The sequence below is a fragment of the Condylostylus longicornis genome, unplaced genomic scaffold (genome assembly GCF_029603195.1).
Source record: "Condylostylus longicornis isolate FDR11 unplaced genomic scaffold, ASM2960319v2 ptg000065l, whole genome shotgun sequence".
Taxonomy (NCBI): domain Eukaryota; kingdom Metazoa; phylum Arthropoda; class Insecta; order Diptera; family Dolichopodidae; genus Condylostylus; species Condylostylus longicornis.
Window position 1 is genome coordinate 204,965 of NW_026578033.1, and position 26,221 is coordinate 231,185.

The 26,221-nt window shown below is 26.5% G+C and overlaps 1 protein-coding gene across 3 annotated transcripts in view; it reads left to right on the forward strand.

Moving 5' to 3' along the window:
- The window catches only part of LOC129612312 (putative uncharacterized protein DDB_G0282133), a 123,046-nt gene extending 98,143 nt beyond the window's left edge, over positions 1-24,903 (forward strand). For 2 of the 3 annotated variants that reach the window (XM_055525854.1, XM_055525856.1), the window contains exons 5-6: positions 15,410-16,325; positions 16,378-24,903. In XM_055525854.1, the coding sequence (XP_055381829.1) occupies positions 15,410-16,325; positions 16,378-17,108 (1,647 nt within the window). In that variant the 3' untranslated portion in view covers positions 17,109-24,903. The remainder of the gene's footprint in view (positions 1-15,409; positions 16,326-16,377) is intronic. The other variant, XM_055525855.1, reaches the window with a different exon arrangement.
- Positions 24,904-26,221: the final 1,318 nt, after the last annotated feature.

Below are 26,221 nucleotides of genomic sequence, written 5' to 3' on the forward strand. Positions count from 1 at the left end.
ATCTTTTTCGGAGGGGAAGTTATAAGCAAAAGAGCTTAAGCAAAAAAAAATTTCGTGAAAATTTGTTAAAATCTCTGTATCTCGGAAATCGTTGAGTTTTGAGAACTAGTTCCAAAAAAAATTTTAGCCTTTTTTGATGCCCTAACAATAATAATTTATAATATTGTACTCTTTACTGAATCACTTTATCTATATATATATAATACAAAATGTAAAGAAAGTCTTTTCAAAATGAAAAAATTTTAAAAAATTTACTTTCAGTCTTTAATAAGTTGCATGGCATTATTTGTAATGTTTTGGAGTTGTATATGTTGTCACGGGGTGTTACACTTGTTTTTTTAAGATGGTCCTATAGATAAGCAACAATATCTAGACATTTTAAAAACGAACCTAGTAAACAAAGTCGAAAAATTTGGTCTTGTTGGTTATTATAAATTTTATTGGTATAACCGCTTGCAGCATAAATCTTACTTGGTAAGAAGCTGTTTGCTTCATGGCTGCCCAAAAGTATTCGAAACACTCCCCCAAAGCCCAGACCTCAATGCAATTGAGAATTTTTGGGCCCACTTGAAGTAAAGTTTGGCGGAAAGTATACTAAAATCCAAAAGTGACCTTATAAAACATATTATAGAAGAATTGTCCAAAATTTCGGATTAAATTGATATGGAAAGATTGACTACTTTTATGAAACGATGACTTTGATCTGTTCCAAATCTACCGGCTACCACGTAAAGTATTAAATTTAACAATTGTAGCTGCATTTTACTTTTTTGCGTAATATTAAATTTAAAAAACTAATTTTGAAAAGACTTTATTTACATTGTAATATGTCGAACTTCTTCGTTTTTGTCCCTCTTCTTTTGTGGTTTCTCCATTAGAAAATTATTTTAACGTAATTAGGTTCTATAGAGGATTAATAAACTGACATTTATAAAAAAAAATCAAAATCAATGCATGCCATGCAACTTATTAAAGACTGAAAGTAAATTTTTTAAAATTTTTTCATTTTGAAAAGACTTTCTTTACATTTTTATATTGTATTAGGTGTTTCATAAAGGTATACAAAAAGATATGCCATTGGTTACAGGATCAAAGGTGGGTAAAACTTTTGTTCCGCACTAGGTGGCAAAAATCAAGGCCTCCCGAGTTATAGGGATTTCAAGGAATTTTCATGAAATTCCTACTTATTCAAATTTTTTGCTTATAACTCTCCTTGCAAATAAAGAGGATTCAAGTAAACAGTTTTCGAGGCGCCTAGTAAAGCATTTAAAATCAACAGGGTCAAATTACTTCATTTTGTACTTTATGTACTTTCCAAATACCAAGCAGTCGAACTTAAGGAAAAATCAAATGTTTCCTTTTTTTAATGTTTTTAGTTCTCTTATAATTTCGTACGAAATTTTTCGGAACTTTGATTTTTTTTTTTACAGAATTCTGCCAAGGTGCTTAAGCCCTAAATGAAGTCCTCAAACGTTAAAAAATTTTTTATAACATAGGAGATATTGCAAAAAAACTATTTCTATCTCAAGATTTTAAGGCTCTTATAAAATATAAAAACCAAAAAATTTTTACTAATTTTCATTTTATTGGTTTCAAACGCTGCAATTATGTATCAACTATTACTAATTTTAGATCACAATAGTTTCTCTAAAAAGCAGTTGACATTTTAAGAACAAAATTTCAGGTTAAAAAAATTATCAAGTTAAAAAAAAAATAAAAAAAAAAAGGAAAAATTTCGTTTTTCATTAATTTCGAATACTCGGGATTTCAAAAGTACATAAAATACAAAGGCAAATACATATTGATTTTAAGTCTTTTACTACACCTTTAAAAACTCTTTATTTAAATCCCACATCTTTTTCGCAACGAAAATTAAGCAAATAAACTTGAATAATGGTCCTTATTATGAAAAATACATATATATTGTATGATACACGACATTTCTAATAGTTATTGCAGTCTTAGTATTATGAAATTTATTTATAAGCATTGTATCGGGCAATTTAACGTATTTCAAAAGAGCTTTTTTTTTTGTTATACATTTGCATGTAAAACGTTTGTATTATGAAAAATTTATTTTTGGGATTTCCCGATAGATTTGATCAGGTAACTTATAGTATTAGTTTGCACACGATAGTAATTTTACAAGTAGTTTTTCAGTTAATAAAATTAAAAAAAAATGTAAGTCTTTTACTGTTATTAATATAATTGAAAACTATAAGTTAAGATAAATTTGAATTTGTATTTTTAGGAACAGAATTGTCAGTAATAAATCTCAACTAAATAAAATAACTGAAATAATGGAGGAGAATTTAAATATTGCAAGAAAAATTTGTTCAAAAACTTGTGCCTATAAATTTTGGTTCAAAATTTCCAATGAATTTAATAGTATAGGACCTCCTATAAGAAATCTCTAACCCTTCTTCGTGTGATCCTTACATCTTGATGTAGTTCTCCTTCTTCGTCTTAAAAAAATTCGTCTTTAAAAACTGATAGCATTGTATGATTTTATTTTATTCAAAATAAGACTTGTCTATGGCAAAGTTTTTCTTTATTTCCAAATTCTTAATATGACTATATGAGCTCACGTGAATTTAAAATCTTTGAATTTGTCAAACAAAATAGTATACACATCAATAGAGCTTTTTTTATTTTATCGTTTTGCTTTACTTTATCGGTTTTATCGGTTATCGGTTCATAATACTAAGATAAAACGATAACCATACGATATTTCTATCGTATATCGTATTTCGGATTTTTTCATAATAAGGGAAAATAATTCATGAACATTCATTGAAAACCGTGACAATATTTGATGAAAATTCGTTATAAATTGTGTAACTTGGAAACCCTATAAATTTGGCACCTTAGTCCGGAACAAAAGTCTTACCAATTTTTGACCCTCTAACCAATGGCATATGTTGTTGCATATCTTTCTGAACCACTGTGTGTATTATTTGTATGCATATGTGTGTATATATAACATATTCATATATATTATTATATTACTTTAAAATTTAAAAAACTACATATTGGTTTTGGTGTTTGATTATAATTACATTGTTACCTAACAAAATATTTATGTATATAATTGTAATAATAAAAATATGCAAAGTATTACTATAGGCAGGGTGTAATTACCATTAGGTAATTACACCCTGCCTATAGTAAAAATGATAAGTATCATTTACACACAGAAACCCTCATCTTATAAAATTTCGTCGTTATGCTCTAAACTTTTCAAGGCTAACTAATTATATGATTACTTGCACTTGGTTCTTTAATGCAAAATATTATTACGAATAACTCAATTATACCGATGCCTAAAAAACTGATAAGACTGACAGCCTATCATGACTTCCGTTCATATTCTATCATGAATAATTACCTTCATAGGGCTGAACGGAATTTTCTAATTTACCATAAATCATTACCCTGATAGGGCTGAATGGATATCGTGATAGGAAAGTCTGATATAATTTTTTTCAACAGGCTGTAGCTCGAAAACCCCCCCTCCTTCCCCATATGCAATTTTTTGCTGGAAATTGATTTATGGAAGCTCTATTTGTCTTCAACTTTATGAAAATATTTCATATTATCAGAAAAATTTTCATAAAACTACAAAGTTCTACGATTTCCGAATTTTTAAAATATAATAAATGCAATAAATTTGCAAAAATTTTATCTTTATTACAGTAAATGAACTTTTGTACTCTTATTATGATCGGCGAAGCGAATGACTTGGCGAGTCGAATAGACTAGGCGAATCGAATGATATTTTATATTATGATCGGCGAATGCTTTAATTTGCGAGATCCAAAATGTTGCTACCGTTCAAATCGAAAAATTACATTTACATAACCTCATAATTTTTTGTTTAGAGTTTACCTATAGGAAACGTTTAATAAAAACGGTATAGAAGCTAGAAATATTGTGGAGAGAACAATTGGGATAATAAAAAATCGTTTTCGTTACCTTTTGAGAGCTTGAAAACTACATTATACTCCAAAAAAATGCAATATATGCCTTTAATTAAATTATATTATTGCCTACTATATGTCATTAATAAAAATATAAAAATTGATCCTGTTTTGTTATTATTTAATAAAAAAAATTGACGGGCGAAAAATGAAAAAGATATGGTAAGCTCATAACCAAGCTAATTCAGCGAAAGTGTTACAGAAGATTATAAAAATACCTTTTAAACTTTTTTTTCCAATTTTAAGGATGTTTTTGTTAACATACCTAGAAAAATATAAATTTGTCTCTTAGAAGAGTTTCGCTTTGTGCCATTGGAATTCTCTGGAAAGTTTGCATGTTACAGCAGCAAATAGAACTCAAATATTAAATATCAACAAATTGCCTCAATGAGTTTTAAGACATGCTAAGAAAATTTAAAATCGGGCCCTAGTTTCTGAGCCCTGATATTTCAAAAAAATTTTTATTAGGTTCATTGTTTTGACATTATGAATTTAAATATTAATTTCCGAAAGAAAATTGATTTCTCTGCATATGATGCGCAAACATTTAAATCGGCTCGGAAAAAGCTCCAGTTTCCGCTATATCCCAAAAGTTAATCAATGACATAATCAAAATGCACTCTCGTAAAAAATTTCATCAAAATCGGTTCAGCCGATGTTGACACACGCGCGTGCATGCACAGACCGACAGACCGAAATCTTGCTAAAAATAGTTTGTTTACATTTCCTACCATTAAGAAGCGCATTTCCACAAAAAACTCGATATGCAAAATTTGGTGCCATAACATAACCGCAAATTCTTTAACGTCAAAATTTTGATTTTAGTCTGCAAACTGTCTGAAACTAAAACTTTTACGGACAGAAATCTAGTAAACTTTTTACCCGTAATTGACTTTGAATTTTGATCATCCGTAAACGTCAAAACAAAAAAAAATTTTTTTTTAAATTTAAAATAATTTTATACTTACATATTAAAAATTAACAATAAAAATATTTTTTATATTATTTTTAACGTAATAATAGTCACTCAACACATCAAATTTATTTACTGAATTACTACGTCAGACTGTCTGCATGTAAAAAAAAAAATCTACAATTTTGACGCTTAATTGACTCTTTTTAAACGTTTAAGAATTTAAACTTTGACTGAGAGTAAAAACGTAGTAGAGTATCCGTAAACTCAGACAACTCAGATTTTGTAAAATTTGACGTTTAAGAATTTACCATAACTCTCCTCATTGTATGCGATACGAATAAGAAAATTAAAATTAAGAAGGAAAATTTTGCGTGAAAAGGCAAATGTGTTAGATCTTCCTGATTCTATCTAGGTTAATATTTTAAGTTTCGATGGTTTTAAGCTGATGGAAATGTTTATTTAAGTTTTTTTTTTTTTAATTTTTTAGTTTTGAGAAATCTTTTCTTTTAAAAATTTAAAGAAACTCGTTAAACTTCAATTTGTGAATGACATAAAAAAAAATCTGATGTGGTCAGCACATAACCGACCACATTGTGGATTGTCTAGTTAAATGAAAGTGTTACAGAATATTATAAAAATGTCTGTTAAATACTTCTTTCCAATTTTTAGGACACTAATAAGCTTATAATTAACATACCTAGAAAAATGTAAATTTGGCTCTTAGTAGAATGGCTCTTAGAAATATCAAATTTCAAGAAATTCCATCAATTCGTTCCGTAGATATGGTGAAAAATGTAAAATCGGCCCGCAAATCAGTTTTCGACCCCTGATCTTTCCAAAAAATTTATATATTCATTGCTTTAATATGAGGAATTCATATATTAAATTTCAATTAAATCAGTTGATTTGTTCTCTTTATATACACAAAAATGTATATTTGGCTCGTAGTAAACGTCTAGTTAGTATCATTTACACACAGAAACCCTCATCTTATAAAATTTCGTCGTTATGCTCTAAACTTTTCAAGGCTAACTAATTATATGATTACTTGCACTTGGTTCTTTAATGCAAAATATTATTACGAATAACTCAATTATACCGATGCCTAAAAAACTGATAAGACTGACAGCCTATCATGACTTCCGTTCATATTCTATCATGAATAATTACCTTCATAGGGCTGAACGGAATTTTCTAATTTACCATAAATCATTACCCTGATAGGGCTGAATTGATATCGTGATAGGAAAGTCTGATATAATTTTTTTCAACAGGCTGTAGCTCGAAAACCCCCCCTCCTTCCCCATATGCAATTTTTTGCTGGAAATTGATTTATGGAAGCTCTATTTGTCTTCAACTTTATGAAAATATTTCATATTATCAGAAAAATTTTCATAAAACTACAAAGTTCTACGATTTCCGAATTTTTAAAATATAATAAATGCAATAAATTTGCAAAAATTTTATCTTTATTACAGTAAATGAACTTTTGTACTCTTATTATGATCGGCGAAGCGAATGACTTGGCGAGTCGAATAGACTAGGCGAATCGAATGATATTTTATATTATGATCGGCGAATGCTTTAATTTGCGAGATCCAAAATGTTGCTACCGTTCAAATCAAAAAATTACATTTACATAACCTCATAATTTTTTGTTTAGAGTTTACCTATAGGAAACGTTTAATAAAAACGGTATAGAAGCTAGAAATATTGTGGAGAGAACAATTGGGATAATAAAAAATCGTTTTCGTTACCTTTTGAGAGCTTGAAAACTACATTATACTCCAAAAAAATGCAATATATGCCTTTAATTAAATTATATTATTGCCTACTATATGTCATTAATAAAAATATAAAAATTGATCCTGTTTTGTTATTATTTAATAAAAAAAATTGACGGGCGAAAAATGAAAAAGATATGGTAAGCTCATAACCAAGCTAATTCAGCGAAAGTGTTACAGAAGATTATAAAAATACCTTTTAAACTTTTTTTTCCAATTTTAAGGATGTTTTTGTTAACATACCTAGAAAAATATAAATTTGTCTCTTAGAAGAGTTTCGCTTTGTGCCATTGGAATTCTCTGGAAAGTTTGCATGTTACAGCAGCAAATAGAACTCAAATATTAAATATCAACAAATTGCCTCAATGAGTTTTAAGACATGCTAAGAAAATTAAAAATCGGGCCCTAGTTTCTGAGCCCTGATATTTCAAAAAAATTTTTATTAGGTTCATTGTTTTGACATTATGAATTTAAATATTAATTTCCAAAAGAAAATTGATTTCTCTGCATATGATGCGCAAACATTTAAATCGGCTCGGAAAAAGCTCCAGTTTCCGCTATATGCCAAAAGTTAATCAATGACATAATCAAAATGCACTCTCGTAAAAAATTTCATCAAAATCGGTTCAGCCGATGTTGACACACGCGCGTGCATGCACAGACCGACAGACCGAAATCTTGCTAAAAATAGTTTGTTTACATTTCCTACCATTAAGAAGCGCATTTCCACAAAAAACTCGATATGCAAAATTTGGTGCCATAACATAACTCTCCTCATTGTATGCGATACGAATAAGAAAATTAAAATTAAGAAGGAAAATTTTGCGTGAAAAGGCAAATGTGTTAGATCTTCCTGATTCTATCTAGGTTAATATTTTAAGTTTCGATGGTTTTAAGCTGATGGAAATGTTTATTTAAGTTTTTTTTTTTTAATTTTTTAGTTTTGAGAAATCTTTTCTTTTAAAAATTTAAAGAAACTCGTTAAACTTCAATTTGTGAATGACATAAAAAAAAATCTGATGTGGTCAGCACATAACCGACCACATTGTGGATTGTCTAGTTAAATGAAAGTGTTACAGAATATTATAAAAATGTCTGTTAAATACTTCTTTCCAATTTTTAGGACACTAGTAAGCTTATAATTAACATACCTAGAAAAATGTAAATTTGGCTCTTAGTAGAATGGCTCTTAGAAATATCAAATTTCAAGAAATTCCATCAATTCGTTCCGTAGATATGGTGAAAAATGTAAAATCGGCCCGCAAATCAGTTTTCGACCCCTGATCTTTCCAAAAAATTTATATATTCATTGCTTTAATATGAGGAATTCATATATTAAATTTCAATTAAATCAGTTGATTTGTTCTCTTTATATACACAAAAATGTATATTTGGCTCGTAGTAAACGTCTAGTTGCCGATGCCTGATTTCTTCCAAAACATAGGAACTTTCGCGGACGGTCGAGCTGAGCTTATATATAAAATTTCAAGTAAATCGATTGAATATTTTCTTCAAAATGTTGAAAAATGTAAAACAGGCCCGCTAAAAAGTGCAGTTCGCGAGGCCTGAGATATACCAAAAGTTGATCAATCCGTGCCATGGTGGAAATAAAGTTACATATAAAATTTCATCAAAATCTTGAGATACACGGGTGCGCACACAGACCGACAGGTTGCTAAAAATAGTTTACTTACACTTCCCTACTAGGGAGAAGTGCATTCCCACCGAAAACTCGATATGCAAAATTTGTTGCCATCACATGACCTACCTATTGTTTACACAATACGGTCGGTAAAAAGTGAATACTATTCGGTTTCAGTTCTTAAAAAAGAAAATCACAGAACATTTTCGAGAATTTCATTTTCATGGACATTTACATCTTACATACGACACTTATTGTATGTTAGAACATCAATTTCCTATTTTCTATTGCTTTCCCATATTGAGAATGTTTGAATTATATAAAAGTAGAATATGTGATTTTTTACTTTTTTTAAAAACATTTTCATGTAAAAATTGCAATATATACGTAACTGTATTTTTTTTTTAACTAAAAAAATTAAGTCTGGAATTAAATACGTATAAGTAAATAGTGTGACATCCAAATTGTCTTAAAACAATGATTTATTACAGTTTATATACCGCTTTAATATAAATTTATTTTACCTAAACAATACATTGTGGAAAAAAGACAAAACTTATTTTCATATTTTGGATCACTATTTTCAATTAAAACGTCATTTGCAAATTTTTTTAAAATTAAATACATATGTACATATAAATTCTGGAATTCGTAAAAATATTTTCATAGGATACTAAGGTTAATATAAATTTTTTATAGGATACTAATGTTTTGGAAGTTAAAGTAAAGTATATTCAAATTTTTAGATGCACGATTTGCTTTAATCTTGCTTTAAAAAAATTGCGTTTACTAAACATTTGCAATTTGGATCAAAAAATTTTCAAAGTTGAAATTTGGAAGTAACAGATGCTTCTTAAGCTGTCATCGGAACACATCAATCTGCTTCATAGATAATTCGGAAAAATATTGTGTCAAAACGCAACATATCAATATAATGCAGTACATTAAATTAAAGAAGATAACTAGTACTTTGACCAGTATACTTTCATATTATGACAGCGTTCTAAAATAATGTTGATAAAAATACATAACGACTAACACGAAGTACTATCCTTATTTTTAGATTTTGTAACTTTTTATGCCCGTTAAACATTACATTTTTAAACAAAAACAAAATCAGCGAACACTCAGTAATAAATGTAGTTTTATCAACAATTTGCTTGATAGTATATGGATAATGGCTTTTGAATTCATTGTTATAAAATATGCATGTACATTTTTTTGCTTTAAATTTCTGTCTGTGTTTTTACAAAAATTATGTGACTCATAGATTATTCACTCAGAACAAAAATGAAAAAAAATTTTTTTTCTATTTCCTAGGGCCCCCTAAACAAAAAAATCAGGACAAAAAATTCAAGTTCTTTAACTCTTTTCAAGAGTTGTGCGTTTGTTTATTGTAGCAAATTTTTTATTGTTATTTAAGCGTAATCAAATTTTTTTAATTATTATTTAATATTAATTAATTACTATAATATGCGTAATCATGCCATTTTTTATATTGTACATCAATTTAGAAATACTAAAGGAATTAACATCTTTATTTCTATCTCGCTTACAAGCCCTAAAAAAACGTAAAAAAAAACTTTCTCAGAAAAGTACGCCGCGATGGTATAAATAGTAAACAAAGAACATTTCGTTATTTTTTCTATTTTATTATGTACAGTTTCTAAATAAAAATCAAAATATTTAATAATAAGTGTTAAAAAAAGAATATTATTTATAAAAACTTATAAAAAAAATTACAAGTGAGAAAAAGAAAAAAATTAAATGAAAAAGAAAAGAGGTGTATAGTTCTAAATTGTTGCTCCAATTTTCAAAAACAAAAAGTTTTTTGACACTGTGAATATTATTCATTTCAATAATTAAAAGAAATATTTATTAAAAAGTTTTTTGATCAATTCATAATTTGTAATTTTACTAAGTTTTTAATTTTCCAAAGAAAACATTGGTTACCGACCGCATTCTATAAATGAGATCAATAACAAATGTACAATTAAATAAATCCAATTTATAAAATTAATTTATTCGAAGGAAAAATTAATGAGTTTTGTTTAAATTTGGTTTTTTTTTCACAGATATGTAAAATGAAAAAATATTTTTAAAATATTTTTTAGTTTTTACTTTGAAAAAGATTTTGACTCATTCTTCTTACAAATTACAAATTTTACAGTAAAGCCCAGATAAGAAAATAGAATAAAAACGCTCCTGTTACGACTTTGACAATGCTCGGAGCAAAGAAAGAGACAACAAGAAAAATTTAGCTTCATTGTTTTTTCAAGATGCTCCTTCCTTAAGTATTTCTAATACGTTGATATTGTAATTCCTTACATAGATATTGTATATGGCATTAGTTAGTAATATGCATTAGTTAATGTCTCTTTTTTTTTTTACCCTTCACGAAGTGCATATTAACTTTGGTATGGTGTTTGTAACTACTTGAAGGAGTCATCTGCGGTATGGACATATATATATATATCTTGTCCGTCCGTCCGTCCATCCGATCGCACGATAACTCAAAAACGAATAATGCAATCGACACCAAACTTTCGTAAGTTTTTTCTTTTGTGCCTTGGACGAGCCCTATTATTTCAAAAACTAATAAAGCTATAAGTATAAAATTTTGTATACATGTGTCCAATATTCTACACATGCTCTAAAAATTATAATGGGATACAGGTTCGGGTACTTGCCATACAACTCCAAAAGCTTATTTTAAATATTTGGAAAAATAATAAAGTCAGATTCATGAACCTTGGCAGTTGTGTGTCGAGTTATAGGTCAGATATATTTGTGAAGTTTTGGTTGAATTGCTCTAAATTCGTCTTTTGTCTTTTGGTTGAAATTTTGGTTTCACAGGTTTGAGTAATTGCTATACAACAACGAAAGGTGCAGGGTATAATTTAATCGGTTTATACCGACTGAAACGTTTTTACTTGTTATTCTTACTTCTTATATTTTTTGTTTTTGTGTTTTCGCATCCTATCATACAAATCAAGAAGAGCAAAACTATTGAAAAAGAGTTTAAGTTTTTGTTCTGATTTTTTGTTTAGGAGGTTCTAGGAAATAGAGAAAATAATTTGAAAAACTTTTATTCTACATAAATAATCTATGAGGTTTTGGGTTTTTATAACCAAATATTTATACTTTCAAGTTATTACATGTTTTGGCGGCACACTCAGACCTTATCAGCCCAAACTTCTGAATTTAGTAGTTATTTTTTAATGTGTTTTATATAAATTAAAAACGAAGTATATCTATAATAAATAGTTCGACACGTTGCATTACGTTAGTTTTCGTTTGCATTTTGCTTCCAAATTTTTCCATTTTTATTTAGAAATAGATAGTAATAAGAGTTGTGCAGGCAAGAAAGAAACAGAATATTGTAAACAAACGGGTGTATCAAAAACATTGAACTGAAATAAAATTAAATTAAGTTAGGTAAAAATTTTGTTATTTTTATTTTGATAATAACAAAATTTATTTTTCATTTTACTAAAGTTAGGTAAAAAATTCGAATGTATGAAAGCAAAAGGTAGATACACAGTATCACTAACTGATACATAGAAATAAAGTAATTTATAAAGAAAAAAAAAGGTTTTATTACCGATTCATATGAAATATGTGTTAAATTTATTAATATTGAAATAAAAATAAAAAAATTTAAAGATAATTTATTTATTTATTGATAATTATTAATTACATGCTTAAATATTTTAACAATAGTTGTGAAAAAAATAAAATATTTTCAAAAGTACATATTTACCTCTAAACATCTTTTGGCAATGAATGAAATTTTCGTGTCGGCTTTTTTTCATCCCAAACACTTCAAATAATGATTACCCTTTTTTATAAAAAAAATATTTTTTCACAACTATTTAAATTTTTTTTTAATATTATACGTCTTCTCAAAATTAAATTATATAAATTATAATAATTTTTTTTAAACACTTTTTTTCCGCTTCGCTTTTTTTTTTTGGGAATTTTTTGTATACAAAGATTGGTGAGTTATTCATTAGTGTGATGTATGTACTTATTAATAGATGTACTTTGATTAAAAAGAACAAAACTTCCAATATATTTTGGTATATTGGAATACAATATACCAAAGAAATATACACCATATAAATGACTTCCAATATGTAATTGAAATTACGTGTAGGCCCTTATTATGATCGGCGAAACGAATGAAATTTTTGGCAAACATGAATTTTTGGTATTATGATTAGCCAATTCACCTGAATTTTAGAGCAAATTAACTGTCAAATCTAACAAATGAAAATTCTGTGTGACAAGCGAATGAAACCAAAAATGAAAATATGTGTTTTTTACCGATCGCATTGTGTATGTGATGGCAACAAATTTTGCAACCATTGATGGGAACGCATTTCTTCATGGTGAGGAAGTATAAAAAAACTATTTTTAGCAACCTGTCGGTCTGTCGGGCTGTGTGTGCACGCGTGTATCTCAAGTTTGAATGAGCCGATTTTGATGAAATTTAATATGTAAGTTTATTTCAGGCCTCGGGAACTTGACTTATAAACGGGCCTCTTTTACATTTTTGATCATTTTGAAAATATTCAACAGATTTACTTGAAATGGCATATGTAAACTCCGCTCTTCTGTCCGCGAAACCTCCTAACTTTTGGAAGAAATCAGGTGTCAGCAACTTAACGTTTACTACGGGTCAAATATTCATTTTTGCATATATAAAGAGAAATAATCAACCGATTTCATTGAAATTTAATATTTAAATTCAAGGTATCTTTGGCAGTGAATCTTTGGAAATAAATTTTTTGGAAAAATCGGGGCTCCAAAACTGATCTGGGGGCCGATTTTACATTTTCTACCATATCTACGGAACGAATTGATGGAATTTCTTGAAATTTGATATTTGAATTTTCGCTGTTACCGAAACTAACTGACGAGCATTTCTTTGAATTTGGGTGGCACAAAACGAAACTCTACCAAGAGCCAAATTTACATTTTTCTAGTTAACATTTTTCATGTTAACTATAAGCTTTGGAAAGAAGTAAAAATTGGAAAGAAGTATTTAACAGATATTTTTATAATATTCTGTAACACTTTCACTTAACTAGACAATACATATTTCGGTCGGTTATGTGCTGGTCACATCAGATATTTTTTTTCATTGAATCCATGGCTTTTTCATAATTAGCTTTTTTTCTACTATCTGTCATTACTGTTTTGTTTTGCTTTTTTTGACAAAGATAATTAATAAATCCTTGGTTTTTCTCCAAAGACACAAAGGAAGCATTTTTTACATATATTTACACCTTTGTTTTTGTTGAACTCCACGTAATATTGAACAGTATTTTATCAATTTTTCAGCGGATTTTTTTAAATATGTAAATCTGGGGGTTTTACTAGTAACTGTTATTAGTTTACTGATATATCCTTGACGTAGTGAATAGGAATTTTTATTCCAATATTAAAAAGATTTTCCTGAATTCCAACGAATATTTTTTTTTTACACTTATGTCGACAATCGCTTAGAGCTTTGCTTGATCTCTCTGGTATTACTTTATTATTCCATGTAGATGTGTTAGTCGCAGGTTTCTATTAGTTTTTGCATCTCTTCTTATATTTTTCGTATTTTGTGTTTGAATATTTGAAATATTAAAATCTAAAAACATAAGGTTTTCTACAGCACTATTATTCTTGGTTAATGTATGGTTAACTTCTTTTATTGGATTTTTGGTTTCATTTGGAGAGAGATATGGTGTGGGGGATTCACATTTCATTTTATTTATTTAATTTTCGTTTTCATCTGGAAAGATGGTGACGTACAACTTTCATTTATTTCATTTTCATCAGAAAAAATTGAGAGTGATCCACGAATTTTATTTATTTCGTTGGAGCTTTCACCAGAAAATATAGGCGCACATCGGCTTAACCGGTTTTCTTGATTTTTGTTGATCTTTTTTTGATTTAAAAGAAGCAGTTAAATGAAATAATTTGATATTTTATATAATAGAAATGGTCATCTATTTACATATGTACCTATATTTTTATCTATTCGTTTTTCTTATTTGAATTTTGTTTTTATGAAGATGACACAATGTTTTCTAATAAATATGTATGTATATTAATTTTCACATTTTCAAATGTCCTTTACTTATTTTACAATTTTAAAAATTTTAATAATATTGTCTTCTGCTATTAATGATAAATATGTGAACAATAGCACTAATATATTATTTCAAAATACGTTCCATTAATTTTGAAATCAAATTGAATAAATGCTCTTGAATTCATGACAAACCATGATATCTAACCGAGTAACAACATACATATGTACATAAATGTGAAAAGTAGAAATGGATATGAAACGAAACGGTAAAGAAATAAAATACATTCTCATTTAAAAAGTGTATAACATGACATATCTATATTTCAATGCCTCTTTAAAAAATTTAATGATCTCAAGAAGTGAATGATATCTATTTTTGCCAGAAAAAGTTTTAGAGCAATCGAATAGTTATAATGTTTTTCAAGAATGTTTTTTTAACCTAGTGAAAAAATTTATTTTTTTTGCATCAGTGAGCGCTTAAAATTTTAAGTAATAATGCATTCATATGTAACTTTTTTTTCGTCAAAAATGTAGTTATCATGTTGTGAAGGAAAACTCTTGAAATTAATGACATTGTTAAATTAATTCACCCCACATATCGCGTGTATTTTTTGAATGACAATATTAGGTCTGATTATACATGTAAAGTATTTAAAGTATTTATGTTTTTATAAAACTTTATTATGTAATTTTAATATTTTATTTATAAATTTGTAATTTTTTTAAATAATAAAATATTTGTGTATAAAAATTTTTAAACTGACCAAAATAATTTAATGTTTTATATTATACACTAATTTTTATATAAAAATAAGCTTATTTCATATAAAGTTTGGATAAAGAACTATCTCATCTCGATTTCATTTGGTTTCGATCTATACTAATATTATATAGTGTTGTGCTCTAATATTTGTCCAATATTTTTTTGTATTAATGGGTTGTTTAAAGAAAAAAAAATATATTTTTAATTGCAATTATATTTTTAAAATTTAACAGCGCCATTGTCGTTTGAAGCACAACGGAGATATTCGCATCGAGACAATTGATCGTTTAAGTGACAAAATTACACCAGTTTATCGAACTTTAGACCCTTATTCAAATCACCAATCGGGAAGAAAATCATCTCAAACTATAAAAATAATTAAGGAATTATCAAGTCAACAAGAAATTATCGAAAACACAAGCAATATTAACACCGACGTCAACAATACTTCGAGCACATCATATGCTAAATTACATGAAGTAAATAAAAATGATGAGGTGCTAGAACCCGAACCAGCACGATCAACTCAAGTTTCGAATTCAAATGGAAATTTAAGTAAGTCGAAACAACAATTTTGTCCTCAATGTCCGTATGTGTCTGAAAGTAAATCTCAAATGAATTATCACATTTCTTTGCACAAAGCAAAACAATACGAATGTAAAGTTTGTGGATTATTATTTAATAAAAAACAGAAGCTTTTTCTTCATGCAAAACATACACATGATGATCATCCACAAGATGTCGCTGAAAATATTTTACCTATACAAGTTCAAAATACGAGCAGTATAAATAAAAATAATTTATCAAACCAATCTAACTCAAAAATAGATAACGGCGATCATGAAAATGAAAATCATGAAGAAATGAAGGTCAATGAAGAAGAAGGAAAGTGTGTTGTTGATTTAATTTCATCCTATGAACATAACAGTGAAACTCCTGATGTAGTTCAAAACTTAACATTTTGCCAGGATTGCCCCGCACGTTACTTGTCAAAGCAAGACTTTTACGAACATATTAAAAGCCATCAAATGATATTAAATAAAAACGAATCAAACTATAAATGTAATTTTTGCTCATTCAAAGCAAAGCAAGAATTTTCTTTACTAACTCACTTTTCAGTTCACCGTCAAGGATATCAGGATCGTACTGGTAAATTCGAATATAACATTATTAATATATTAATTGATATAATTTCTTTTAGAAATTCTTCTGAAAAAATATAAAGAAGATAAAGAATATTGTCAACCCGTTTTGGAAAAAGTAACGGATATATGGGTAGTGAAAAGAAAAAATTATCCAAAAATAAAAAAGTCGCCAATCACCCACATCGATGAAGAATCACTTTTAAAATGTCAACTTCAAGAAAATTCTGTATTATTAGGGCAAACTTGTGCATTGGCAAACAGAGGTGGCAACAATTTAAACACAAATATACATCAAGTTATTTTGGACAATAATTCGATCTCGATGCAAATTGAAAAATGTTCTCACTGTCCTTTTGAGACAAATAATTCTGAAATTTACAAAAATCATTTACAGCACCATTATATTGTTTCCAAAACTAAATTAAACTATTCATGTCCTCATTGCGATTATTCTTGCAATGAAGAAATTGGTTTAAAAAGTCACTTACAAGTTCATTTTAGTTTTCTCAATAATAATAATAAAATTGTTGCCTTTTTTACATCATATAACAATTTAGAAATCAATTTGAACAAAGATTTAAGTAATGCATGTGCAGACTATGAAGACATTTTCAATAACTTGGTGTTATACAGATCGCTTGATGTTAAGATTGATAATTTTGAGATACAAAATAATGTGATGTTACCGGCATCAAGTGAAAACATGCAAAAAGAAAGTGACAACTATAAAAACGTTGTAGATATCAAAACTGGTCAAACTATGTTTGTTGAAACAAAATCGAATTAGTTCTTAAGCATAAAATTAATTATGTTTTCTTTTTGGTTGAATTCAAATATTATTATATACACAAAGTTATTTGCATACATAGTATATATATAATTTGCGTTAATGTTCTGCTAGGTTGAGAATAAGAAATTTGTTCAGCAAATTTATATTTATTTCGCATAACGTCATTTTGTACTTTTATGAGTTATTAAGATTTAATTAAAACGAATTGACATGAAATGTACTCTTTTCGTATACGCATACATATATACAATATATGTAATTATAGTTGTTCAATGACTTTTAAATTAATTTTTGAGTGTAAGTACATTTAAATGACATTTCTTTGTTTATTAGATTATGTAAATTTTTCCTGTTGAGTTAGTCCGAAGTTAGTTAATAAGTTAAATTTACTAGCTTTGATGTGAAAAGAACCTAAGACACTAAATTAAAGTTTCATATTAATTTTGCTTTTACAGGAAAAATTGAAACAAAGTATGCAGGTGAAGCTTAGAAATTGAATAAATTGTCCAAATAAATAACTACATTAACTTACCAGTTTTTTAACATTTACAAAATTTTAATAATCAAGACAAGGAAGGTTATTTATCTTACCTTCAACAAAAGTGTATACGACTTACTTTAAAACGTAATAAATAGTAGCAAGAAAATTAATAATTTTATAGCAGATGCATATGTTAGAATACAATTTTTCTTCCAAAATACGCTAAAAAATTTACTTATGTATATTTTCATTGTTTTTAGATTTAAAATTAAATTTTAACCTACAAAACGCATATTTTAACTTTGTTATGTAAATTAGTTTTTCTGTATCTTAAAAAAACATTATTTAGATAAAGTAATTTGCCAAAAATTTCTTAAAAAGTATTATTTAAAAAGTAGTTAATTTTATAAAGTCTATGTACAAAAATTATTTCGGAATATAAAGTAAACAAGGTTTCGAATACTTGCGATATATATTTTAAAATTAGGCTCCTTCACTTCACACAAGCCAAAAAAAAAAACAAAATTATGATAAAAATATAGATATAAATATTATGAATAGGGACCAAAAATAACTATATCAATTTTTACACTTAAAACCCATTTTATAATTTTTTAAGTAATCTCTTATATATATATATATATATATATATATATATATATATATATATATATATATATATATATACATATATATATCTTATACATATGTATATCTTATATATATACATACAGTTATGATAGTTTAAAAATGCATACATCATATTAGATTACCTTTATGGATAAATCTTTTTATAGTAGGAACCAAAATGATTTAAAAAAAGATTATCAATCTAATGTAATGTTTTTAAGTTAGAAAACAACAAATACATCCATAAATAGGTATACAATATTATCTTCCTTTCTAACGTTTAGAAGTTTCTGCACTCTGAAACGATTTAAGATGCAAAATTATGTATTTTATTTTGCATCTTAAATCATTTTAGACAACTCACGTACAACAATTATTTATATTTACATAGTTTCTTTAAAAAAAGGATTTAAGAGTAAGAAAAAGCCTATGGGTATTATGATGGCAACAGAAAATAAAAATGAAAGCAAAAATTAAATTTGAATGAAACTAATGGCTTGTAAACTAAAACATCCTCCTTGAATTACCTTAAAATACCATTTAAAAAAATAATTTTTGAGTTTATATAAATAGCATGTATTTAATAATTTCCACAAACTGTTGAACTTCTGTCACTAACCATGTAAGAGCATACCAGTGCTAAAAATTTAATGACCAATTGTCCTTTAAGGATGATACCTATATTTCTTAAACCAAGGCTATGAAGGACAAAGTTCAAATTCTATAGAACATATAAGGATTCGCAGGTTTCGATTGTTTTTCTTTTTTTTTTGGAAAAAAATATTCTTTTGTGAAATAATGGCTCTTTTTCGAAAAGTACCATTATTTATTTATATGCCATTTTTTTATTTATTTGAAATAGTATTTTTATTACCCCAATTCCGTAAGTAAAACATATTAAAGTACATATATACCTATTTCTAATGATTTGGGTGATACACAGGTTTATATTCACCAAAAGCCTTTTTTTTTTTGATGTTATTACAGAGAAATTTAAATAAAATATAATTTATATTATATTTCATGTAAATGAAAACTTAAAATTTGTTAAAACGTAATAATCTTAAAAATATTTATATTTTTATTTTTGAAAGTCCATATCGTCTTTCAAGGACTTATGTATCAATATATGTATGTATCAATATATTATATTATATTATATTATATACATATAGGTTTTGCTTCGCTTTTTCTAAAGAAACTATGTATAAAAAAAATTGATTGGATGTAATAGACAGAAAGTTTATTGTATGTTTATTTAAGAAACCATAGGCGATAAAGAGAATGAAAATGTTTAAATATCTTTTTAATTTAATTTAAATTATTAATTATTTTTAATTAGATAAGGAATATTTTTATATTTAAAAAAATTATATGAGGTTCCTTGTTTCTTGCACAGTTTTTAATTATTTTGTTATTTACATATAACAAATTAGTATGCATTATTTACTATTTTAACTACATACATAAAATTTTTAATCACGCACATATTCCATAGCTACGAAAAAATAAAATAATCAGAATTAATCAGGGCTATTTTTTTCTTTGTTTAAATTTTTTTTGTGCTTTTTTTTAATTAAAAGTTACTTAATATTTTGTTACATTGAGTTCTCTGCTCAATTATTTTTAACGTTTTAGTTATTAAGGTACTAATTATAGTTAATAAAATTAGCATGTAATCAATAGGTCTGTCTGCTATAAGAAAGTTTTTTAATAAAACTTGGAAAAATTTTTGGTTGCAAAGCCTCCCCTATAATACTTTTTGAACAAAAATGATAGAAAATGGAGAAAATGAAGACGTTTTAATTTTCTCAATGTTGAAAGTTTTTTCAAGTTTTGTAAAGTAAAATTTAGTGTTTTAAAAACTTTCAAAATCTTAAAGCTGTCAAAACATTGTTTTTTCTTGGTTATGTGAGGAGATTTTATTTAAAAAAAAAATTTTAATAACCCAGCATTTACACGTACAAGTTACTTGCAAGAAAGTTGCAATACATACAAAAATTTTACTAACACATTGAAATATTTCTACTTGCTTGTTTACTTGCAGTTCAACTTGCAAGAAAATTTTGCTGCCAGTAACTTGAGCAAGTAATTTGACATATTGAGAAATTCACAAAAAAAAATTTGTTGTTTTGATTTTTTTTTTTTTTAATTTAAAATTTTTGAATTTTGTTTTGAAAAAATTAAACTTAGCAAACTTATGGTTTCTAAAATTTATAAACAATTATATATATTGCTAGTTGTTTTCTTCTCAAAGACATTTTCAAAAATTTACTTGCTAAACGCCTACGTCATAATAGCAAGTAATTTGACATTTCGAAAAACTAATTGACAATTAATATTATACAAACTTGCTTGCAAGTAACTTGTATGTGTAAATGCTGGGTAATAATTTTTTTTTTCAAAATTTTTTAATTAAAAATAAAATAAAAAAAATGGATTCACAAATGCTTTTCACAATTTTATAATCCAAAATCAAAATTTTATTTTTTTTGTATAACCAAAAAATGCTTGTTTATGTTAGATAAATATTTTGAAATTTGATGTTTTTCAAATTTAAAAATATTTAAAAAGTTTTTAAAAGTTTTTTCAACTTTTCCGTGTGGTTTATTTAGTTTGAAATTAAATTTTCTTTTGTTCTGAATAATTACGTCATTGTTTTCTCTTTTTAAAGTGTTTTCCAGTTTTATACCAGACAAACCTTATATTTATACATAAAAGAGTTATATATATATGTTAATAAATTTAAAATATGGTATTTTCGTATTTTTCGTAATATAGTTTGTATTCATATGTATATTCAATATGTGATCTATGGATAATATGTGATCTATGGATATACATATATATATATGTCGTGTATGTATATATGCATAAGAGATTCTGCATATACATACAGTTTATATATATATATCTATAGACATGTACAAATATATACATATACAGGGTGATACCGTCATTTAGGGCATCAAAAATAAGTAAAATTTTTTAATTTTTGTTCAGAACTAGGTGTCAGATCTCAACCGTTTCGTAGTGCAGGCACTTGCCCAAGCTATTTTCAAAAATAGAAGCTTCAAATAAACAGTTTTTGAAAGGGTTAGTATGAGGTTTGAACATATTATTTGATTATTAATTTTATTTCAAGTTTTTACAAAATTCCCAAAAATAAAGAAAATGCTGATTTTGACGAGCTTTATTTTGAAAACTGTAGCTCAAATCTAATTGATTGTTAGACCGAAAATAAAAAAAAATCAATCAGCTGTAAAACAAGCCACCAACAAGATTACACTACGCCGCATGATTCCGAAGTTATGAGCATTTATTTAAATAAGTAATCAGTGACATGCCATATACCATCATTTAAGGCATAAAAAATGAGTACAATCCTTATTCAGAACTGGACGTCATATCTCAACGGATTCCAAAATACAGGAACTTTAATAAATGTTTACCAAATTTCTACTTGCTTAAGTTTCTTTGTTTGTAACTTTCCTTCTGAACAAGAAGAAGCTTCACACAAACATTGTTTCAAAGGGCTATTACCAGGCTTGAAAGAAGCATTATAACTTTGTATTTATTTTGTACTTTATACGTGTTACCAAAAAAATTTTTAAAAAAATCCAAGCACAATCACCCTGTATATATATTTATATTATATATATTATGTATATATATGTATATATGAACGTATAAACATATAAAAATATTAGCTTTATATACATATACAACGTAGCTTTAGTCAAAAATTTGTATAGTCATTAGAAAAGTTGAAAATGAAAAAAACTTAGTTCTAATAATCAAATTAAATCAGTTATCAATTGAAAAAAAAACATCTCATGCACACATATGTACGTAATGGTTTTTACGATATTTTATATTCATAACTGCTCAGGTCAACAGTTTAAGATTGGAACTGACAAGCAAATAAACATTTACTTCGTGATGTAACTAGCAACTTTTTCATAAGAAGTTTTGTGATACTACAATATACACTCATATAAGTATTGTTTATATATAACTACTAAATAGTACTTGTGGACTAAATTAGAATATCAAAGCAAAACATTAAAAATAGACTAAGATTAAATATAGTGCTAAAGCAAAAGTGATAAATAAAGAAAGGAAAATGAAAAATACTGATCAGATCTGTATACATTAAATGCAGTGCAATGTTAACAGTTGCAAATATTGAAATTGTTAAAATTGCCCTAAAAAAGGAAGATAAAAATCTAATAACTAATAAAAAGATAAAGATACTTTTAAAAAAATTACCCAACTGTGTTAAGAGACAGTTTTTTACGGAAAGAAAAACAAAGATTGGTAGTGGAAGGTTCATTTGAATTTAATTGCAAAATATATAAACAGTTACTGTAGCCCGTTCAGAAATTTTTTTTATTCCAATTAGGTAATTTATTTTCATAAGCGGCTCAAAAGTATAACTATTTTGAAAACGGTATATTTATGAAACTGTTGATTTATATTGAAAATAAAAAGAAAGGTGTAGAAAATACATTTATGTGAAAATTAGATATAAAGTGTGTTCTGTTTAAAAAAAAAATCGAATTTAGATCAAATTTTTCTCAGTGTTATATACATATATTGAATACTCGTTCGTGCGGCATATTGAAACTAAAAAGTTTGAAACATCGACTTCAGTCCGTAAATTTTTTTTGAAGAAAATCTAGAATATACAACAATCACGAATTCTTAGGAAAATATTCTAAGTTTCATTAAAATGTTTTCAATCTGAATAATTAATGCATACTGATTCATGAAAATAATAAGATTATTAAGTTAATATTTTAAATAGACCGGAGGAAGTTATTAGGTTTTTTTAAATAGTTAATAAAAATATGTATGTATTTGGTTCTTGAAGATTTTTCGTAATTTAAAATACTATAATACTGATTATTCAGAAAGTTAGATTGAAGATTTTTGAAGCTACGGAGAAATTAAAAATGTCACAAAAGTTGCCGTTGTGCAGCAAAGTTTAGCGTTCATGTAAGGAGATAACTTCCGCTTTGTACAAAAGAGTTCAAATAATGAGAAGTTAGTGTGAAATATGCGACTTTATTTTTGAACAAATACCAAATTTTATCTACATTTTTTTTCTAATAGTTTATGAAAAACTGTTTTATAATTTTTTTTCTTATTCTTTTTCATAATCATCTGCAGCAAGTAATGCATTCAATCATTTTTGTGAAATGTATGAATAGTAAAATCACAAATATACATTCTACGTATGGCCTATAAGATATCGTAAAAACCCGAATCAAATGGTGAAAATTCAAGAATTTGCAGATTTTGAAATATACCTATATATGTGTGCAATCAGACAACTTGAAACATTAATTGATAATTATTACATTCAAAAAATATATTTACCAAAGCATAAAATGCCAAATATTTCAAAAAAAAATAAATGAAAATCAACATAAAAAATATTATTTGTTATATTTATATATTTTGTTATACATACATACATATGTATTTTATAAAAGTTTAACTTAGCATTATCTATCTACATATATTAGGCAAATTATTAATAACAAAAAAAGTTTCATTACTTCATACATAATTATCTACATACATATGTAAGAAAAAATAAATCAGCTTTGTTGAATTGAAAATATGTAAAACAAATTAAAAAAATAATGATACATGTATTGTGTGTTATAAAATTAAAAAAAAAAATTTAGACTACATATTTCGGATTTAATAAACCAGTATGAAAAGTAATTTATAGAGTTCTATAGAAAATAAATTTTTTTGTGTATAAAAATAAAATATTGCAACTAAATTTATTTTTTTTTAATTATTTGTAAGAACACCATAAGATTCACCAAAGCATTTATATGTACATATTTGTATGTATGAGCATATAAAAATCAAGTAACGAATTGGAAAAACATCATTTGAAAATAGCAAATTTTTTAAATCTCATCGTGTGCGGTTTTTAGATGCACTTCACCGTTTTTTTCTTGGTCAGTCATGGCTGTTTCTGTTTCAGGTTTTTGAAATATGATTTGAAAATATTGAAGCAAAGGCTTTCCATACATAAAATATTTAAAATTAACATTACTGATTGTCTGGTACCCGAACTAGTGACGCATTTCCCCAAACATGTAAAAAAAAAACTTCACTACATACCTACTTTTAAACAAAGTATATCTATCAATAAGTAGTTCGACTCGTTCCATTCCGTTAGTTTTCGTCTGCATTTTGCTTCCAAAATATTCCATTTTCATTTAGAAAGAGTTGTGTAGGCAAGAAAGAAACAAAATTTGTAAACAAACGAGTGTATCAAAAACATTGAACTGAAATAAAATTAAATTAAGTTCGATACTCGTAAAAATTTTATTTTTATTTTGATAACAAAATTTTTTTTTCATATTTTATTTTTCATTTCATAAAAGTTAGGTAAAAACATTCGAATGTATGAAAGTAATAGTTATAAATTTAAAATTTCATACTTTGTTATACGATACATACCTATTCAAGGTAGATACACAATATGATATTGTATGCACCACGTTCATATAGCTGCTTCAATCTTATTATTGTATTGAAATTTAACAGCTAAACCTCGTTTTTGGGCTTTTAAGTTAACATAGTAAAAACGCAGCTTGAGTTTTGAGCTGATTTCACGTCAAACCGCAATGTAGACGAGGCATAGAAATTAAGCAATTTATAATAAAAATTCATAATAAATGTTCATAAGAAATACTTGTTTTAAGTTTTTAAGACAAAATTGAAATGAAAATAAAAAAATCATTGTTTATATTACAATAAATGTGATGACAATTACTAATTACAAATTTTTTTTAATATTATTTGTCTTACAATATTATATTTACATACAATATGTAAATTATAATTTTTTTTTATTTTAATAGTTAAATTTTGTCTTTAAATCGCTTCGCTTTTATAATATGGATACACCATTTCTGCCACCTTGTAGTGGAATAAATTACAGAAATGAAACACCCGCTTTTAAAATTCATAGCATTTTTTCGCATACTTTATATACGAAAAAATTAACAACTCCCGTTTTTAAAACTACATTATAAAAAAACTGGTACACATCTATTATGTACTCCTTCCCTCTTCCAAAAATTCTTATGCGTATAAAAATTTAAATTTAAAGAAGGTATACTGCTTAACTCTTTTAGCTAAGGGAATTTTTTGTATACAAATATAAGATAGTGATTGTATAGTGTGATGTAAACGGAGAGTTGAACTACTTATTTATAGATATAATTTGCTTTTAAATAAAAACTTCAGGCGTAATTATAATTTGACTCTGAATGCCAAATTTCATGAAACTATCTTTATTGTTTTTTCAAACACTTAAAATTAACATTTGGAATTGCAAGACAACTATACGAACCTGTCAACCCATCCCGGTCAAGCCATTCAAGAGAAACTTATTAATTTTTCAAATATCTAACATCAGCTTTTATGGTTATATTACAATTACCCGAATCGGTGCGGTCATTTTAATTTAAATTTGTATATGAAAAAGTAATTGAACACACGTTTACAAAATTTTATACTAATATCTCGACTAGTTTTTGAAATACTTGAAATAATCTTTTTGAGTTGTACAGCATGTAACCGAACCCTTTGCAGGATCCAATTGCAATGGCAGCCGTCCTCGACAGAAAAGAACAAATTTGTAAAAGAATAAGGCTTTTGCTTTATTTGTTTTTAAGTTATCAAAAAATATAAAAGTTCATACCGCAAACAAGTTCTTAATGTAAAGTTTCCTGAAATTCAACTTGTTTAAGCATAATTCTACCAAAATAAAATATAATGAGTGAAGCATGCATTCAAAGATTTTGGGAAAGCGGTACAGTATCGCAGTTTAAAGAAAAATTGGAACCTTGTTAACGCAATTGGATTAAAATCTTTTTTAAAATTTTGAGTTTTTAATAATCTGTCCAAAAATAAACTGAACAATTTCTCTCACAAAATACCTTAGATATTTCTATAACCA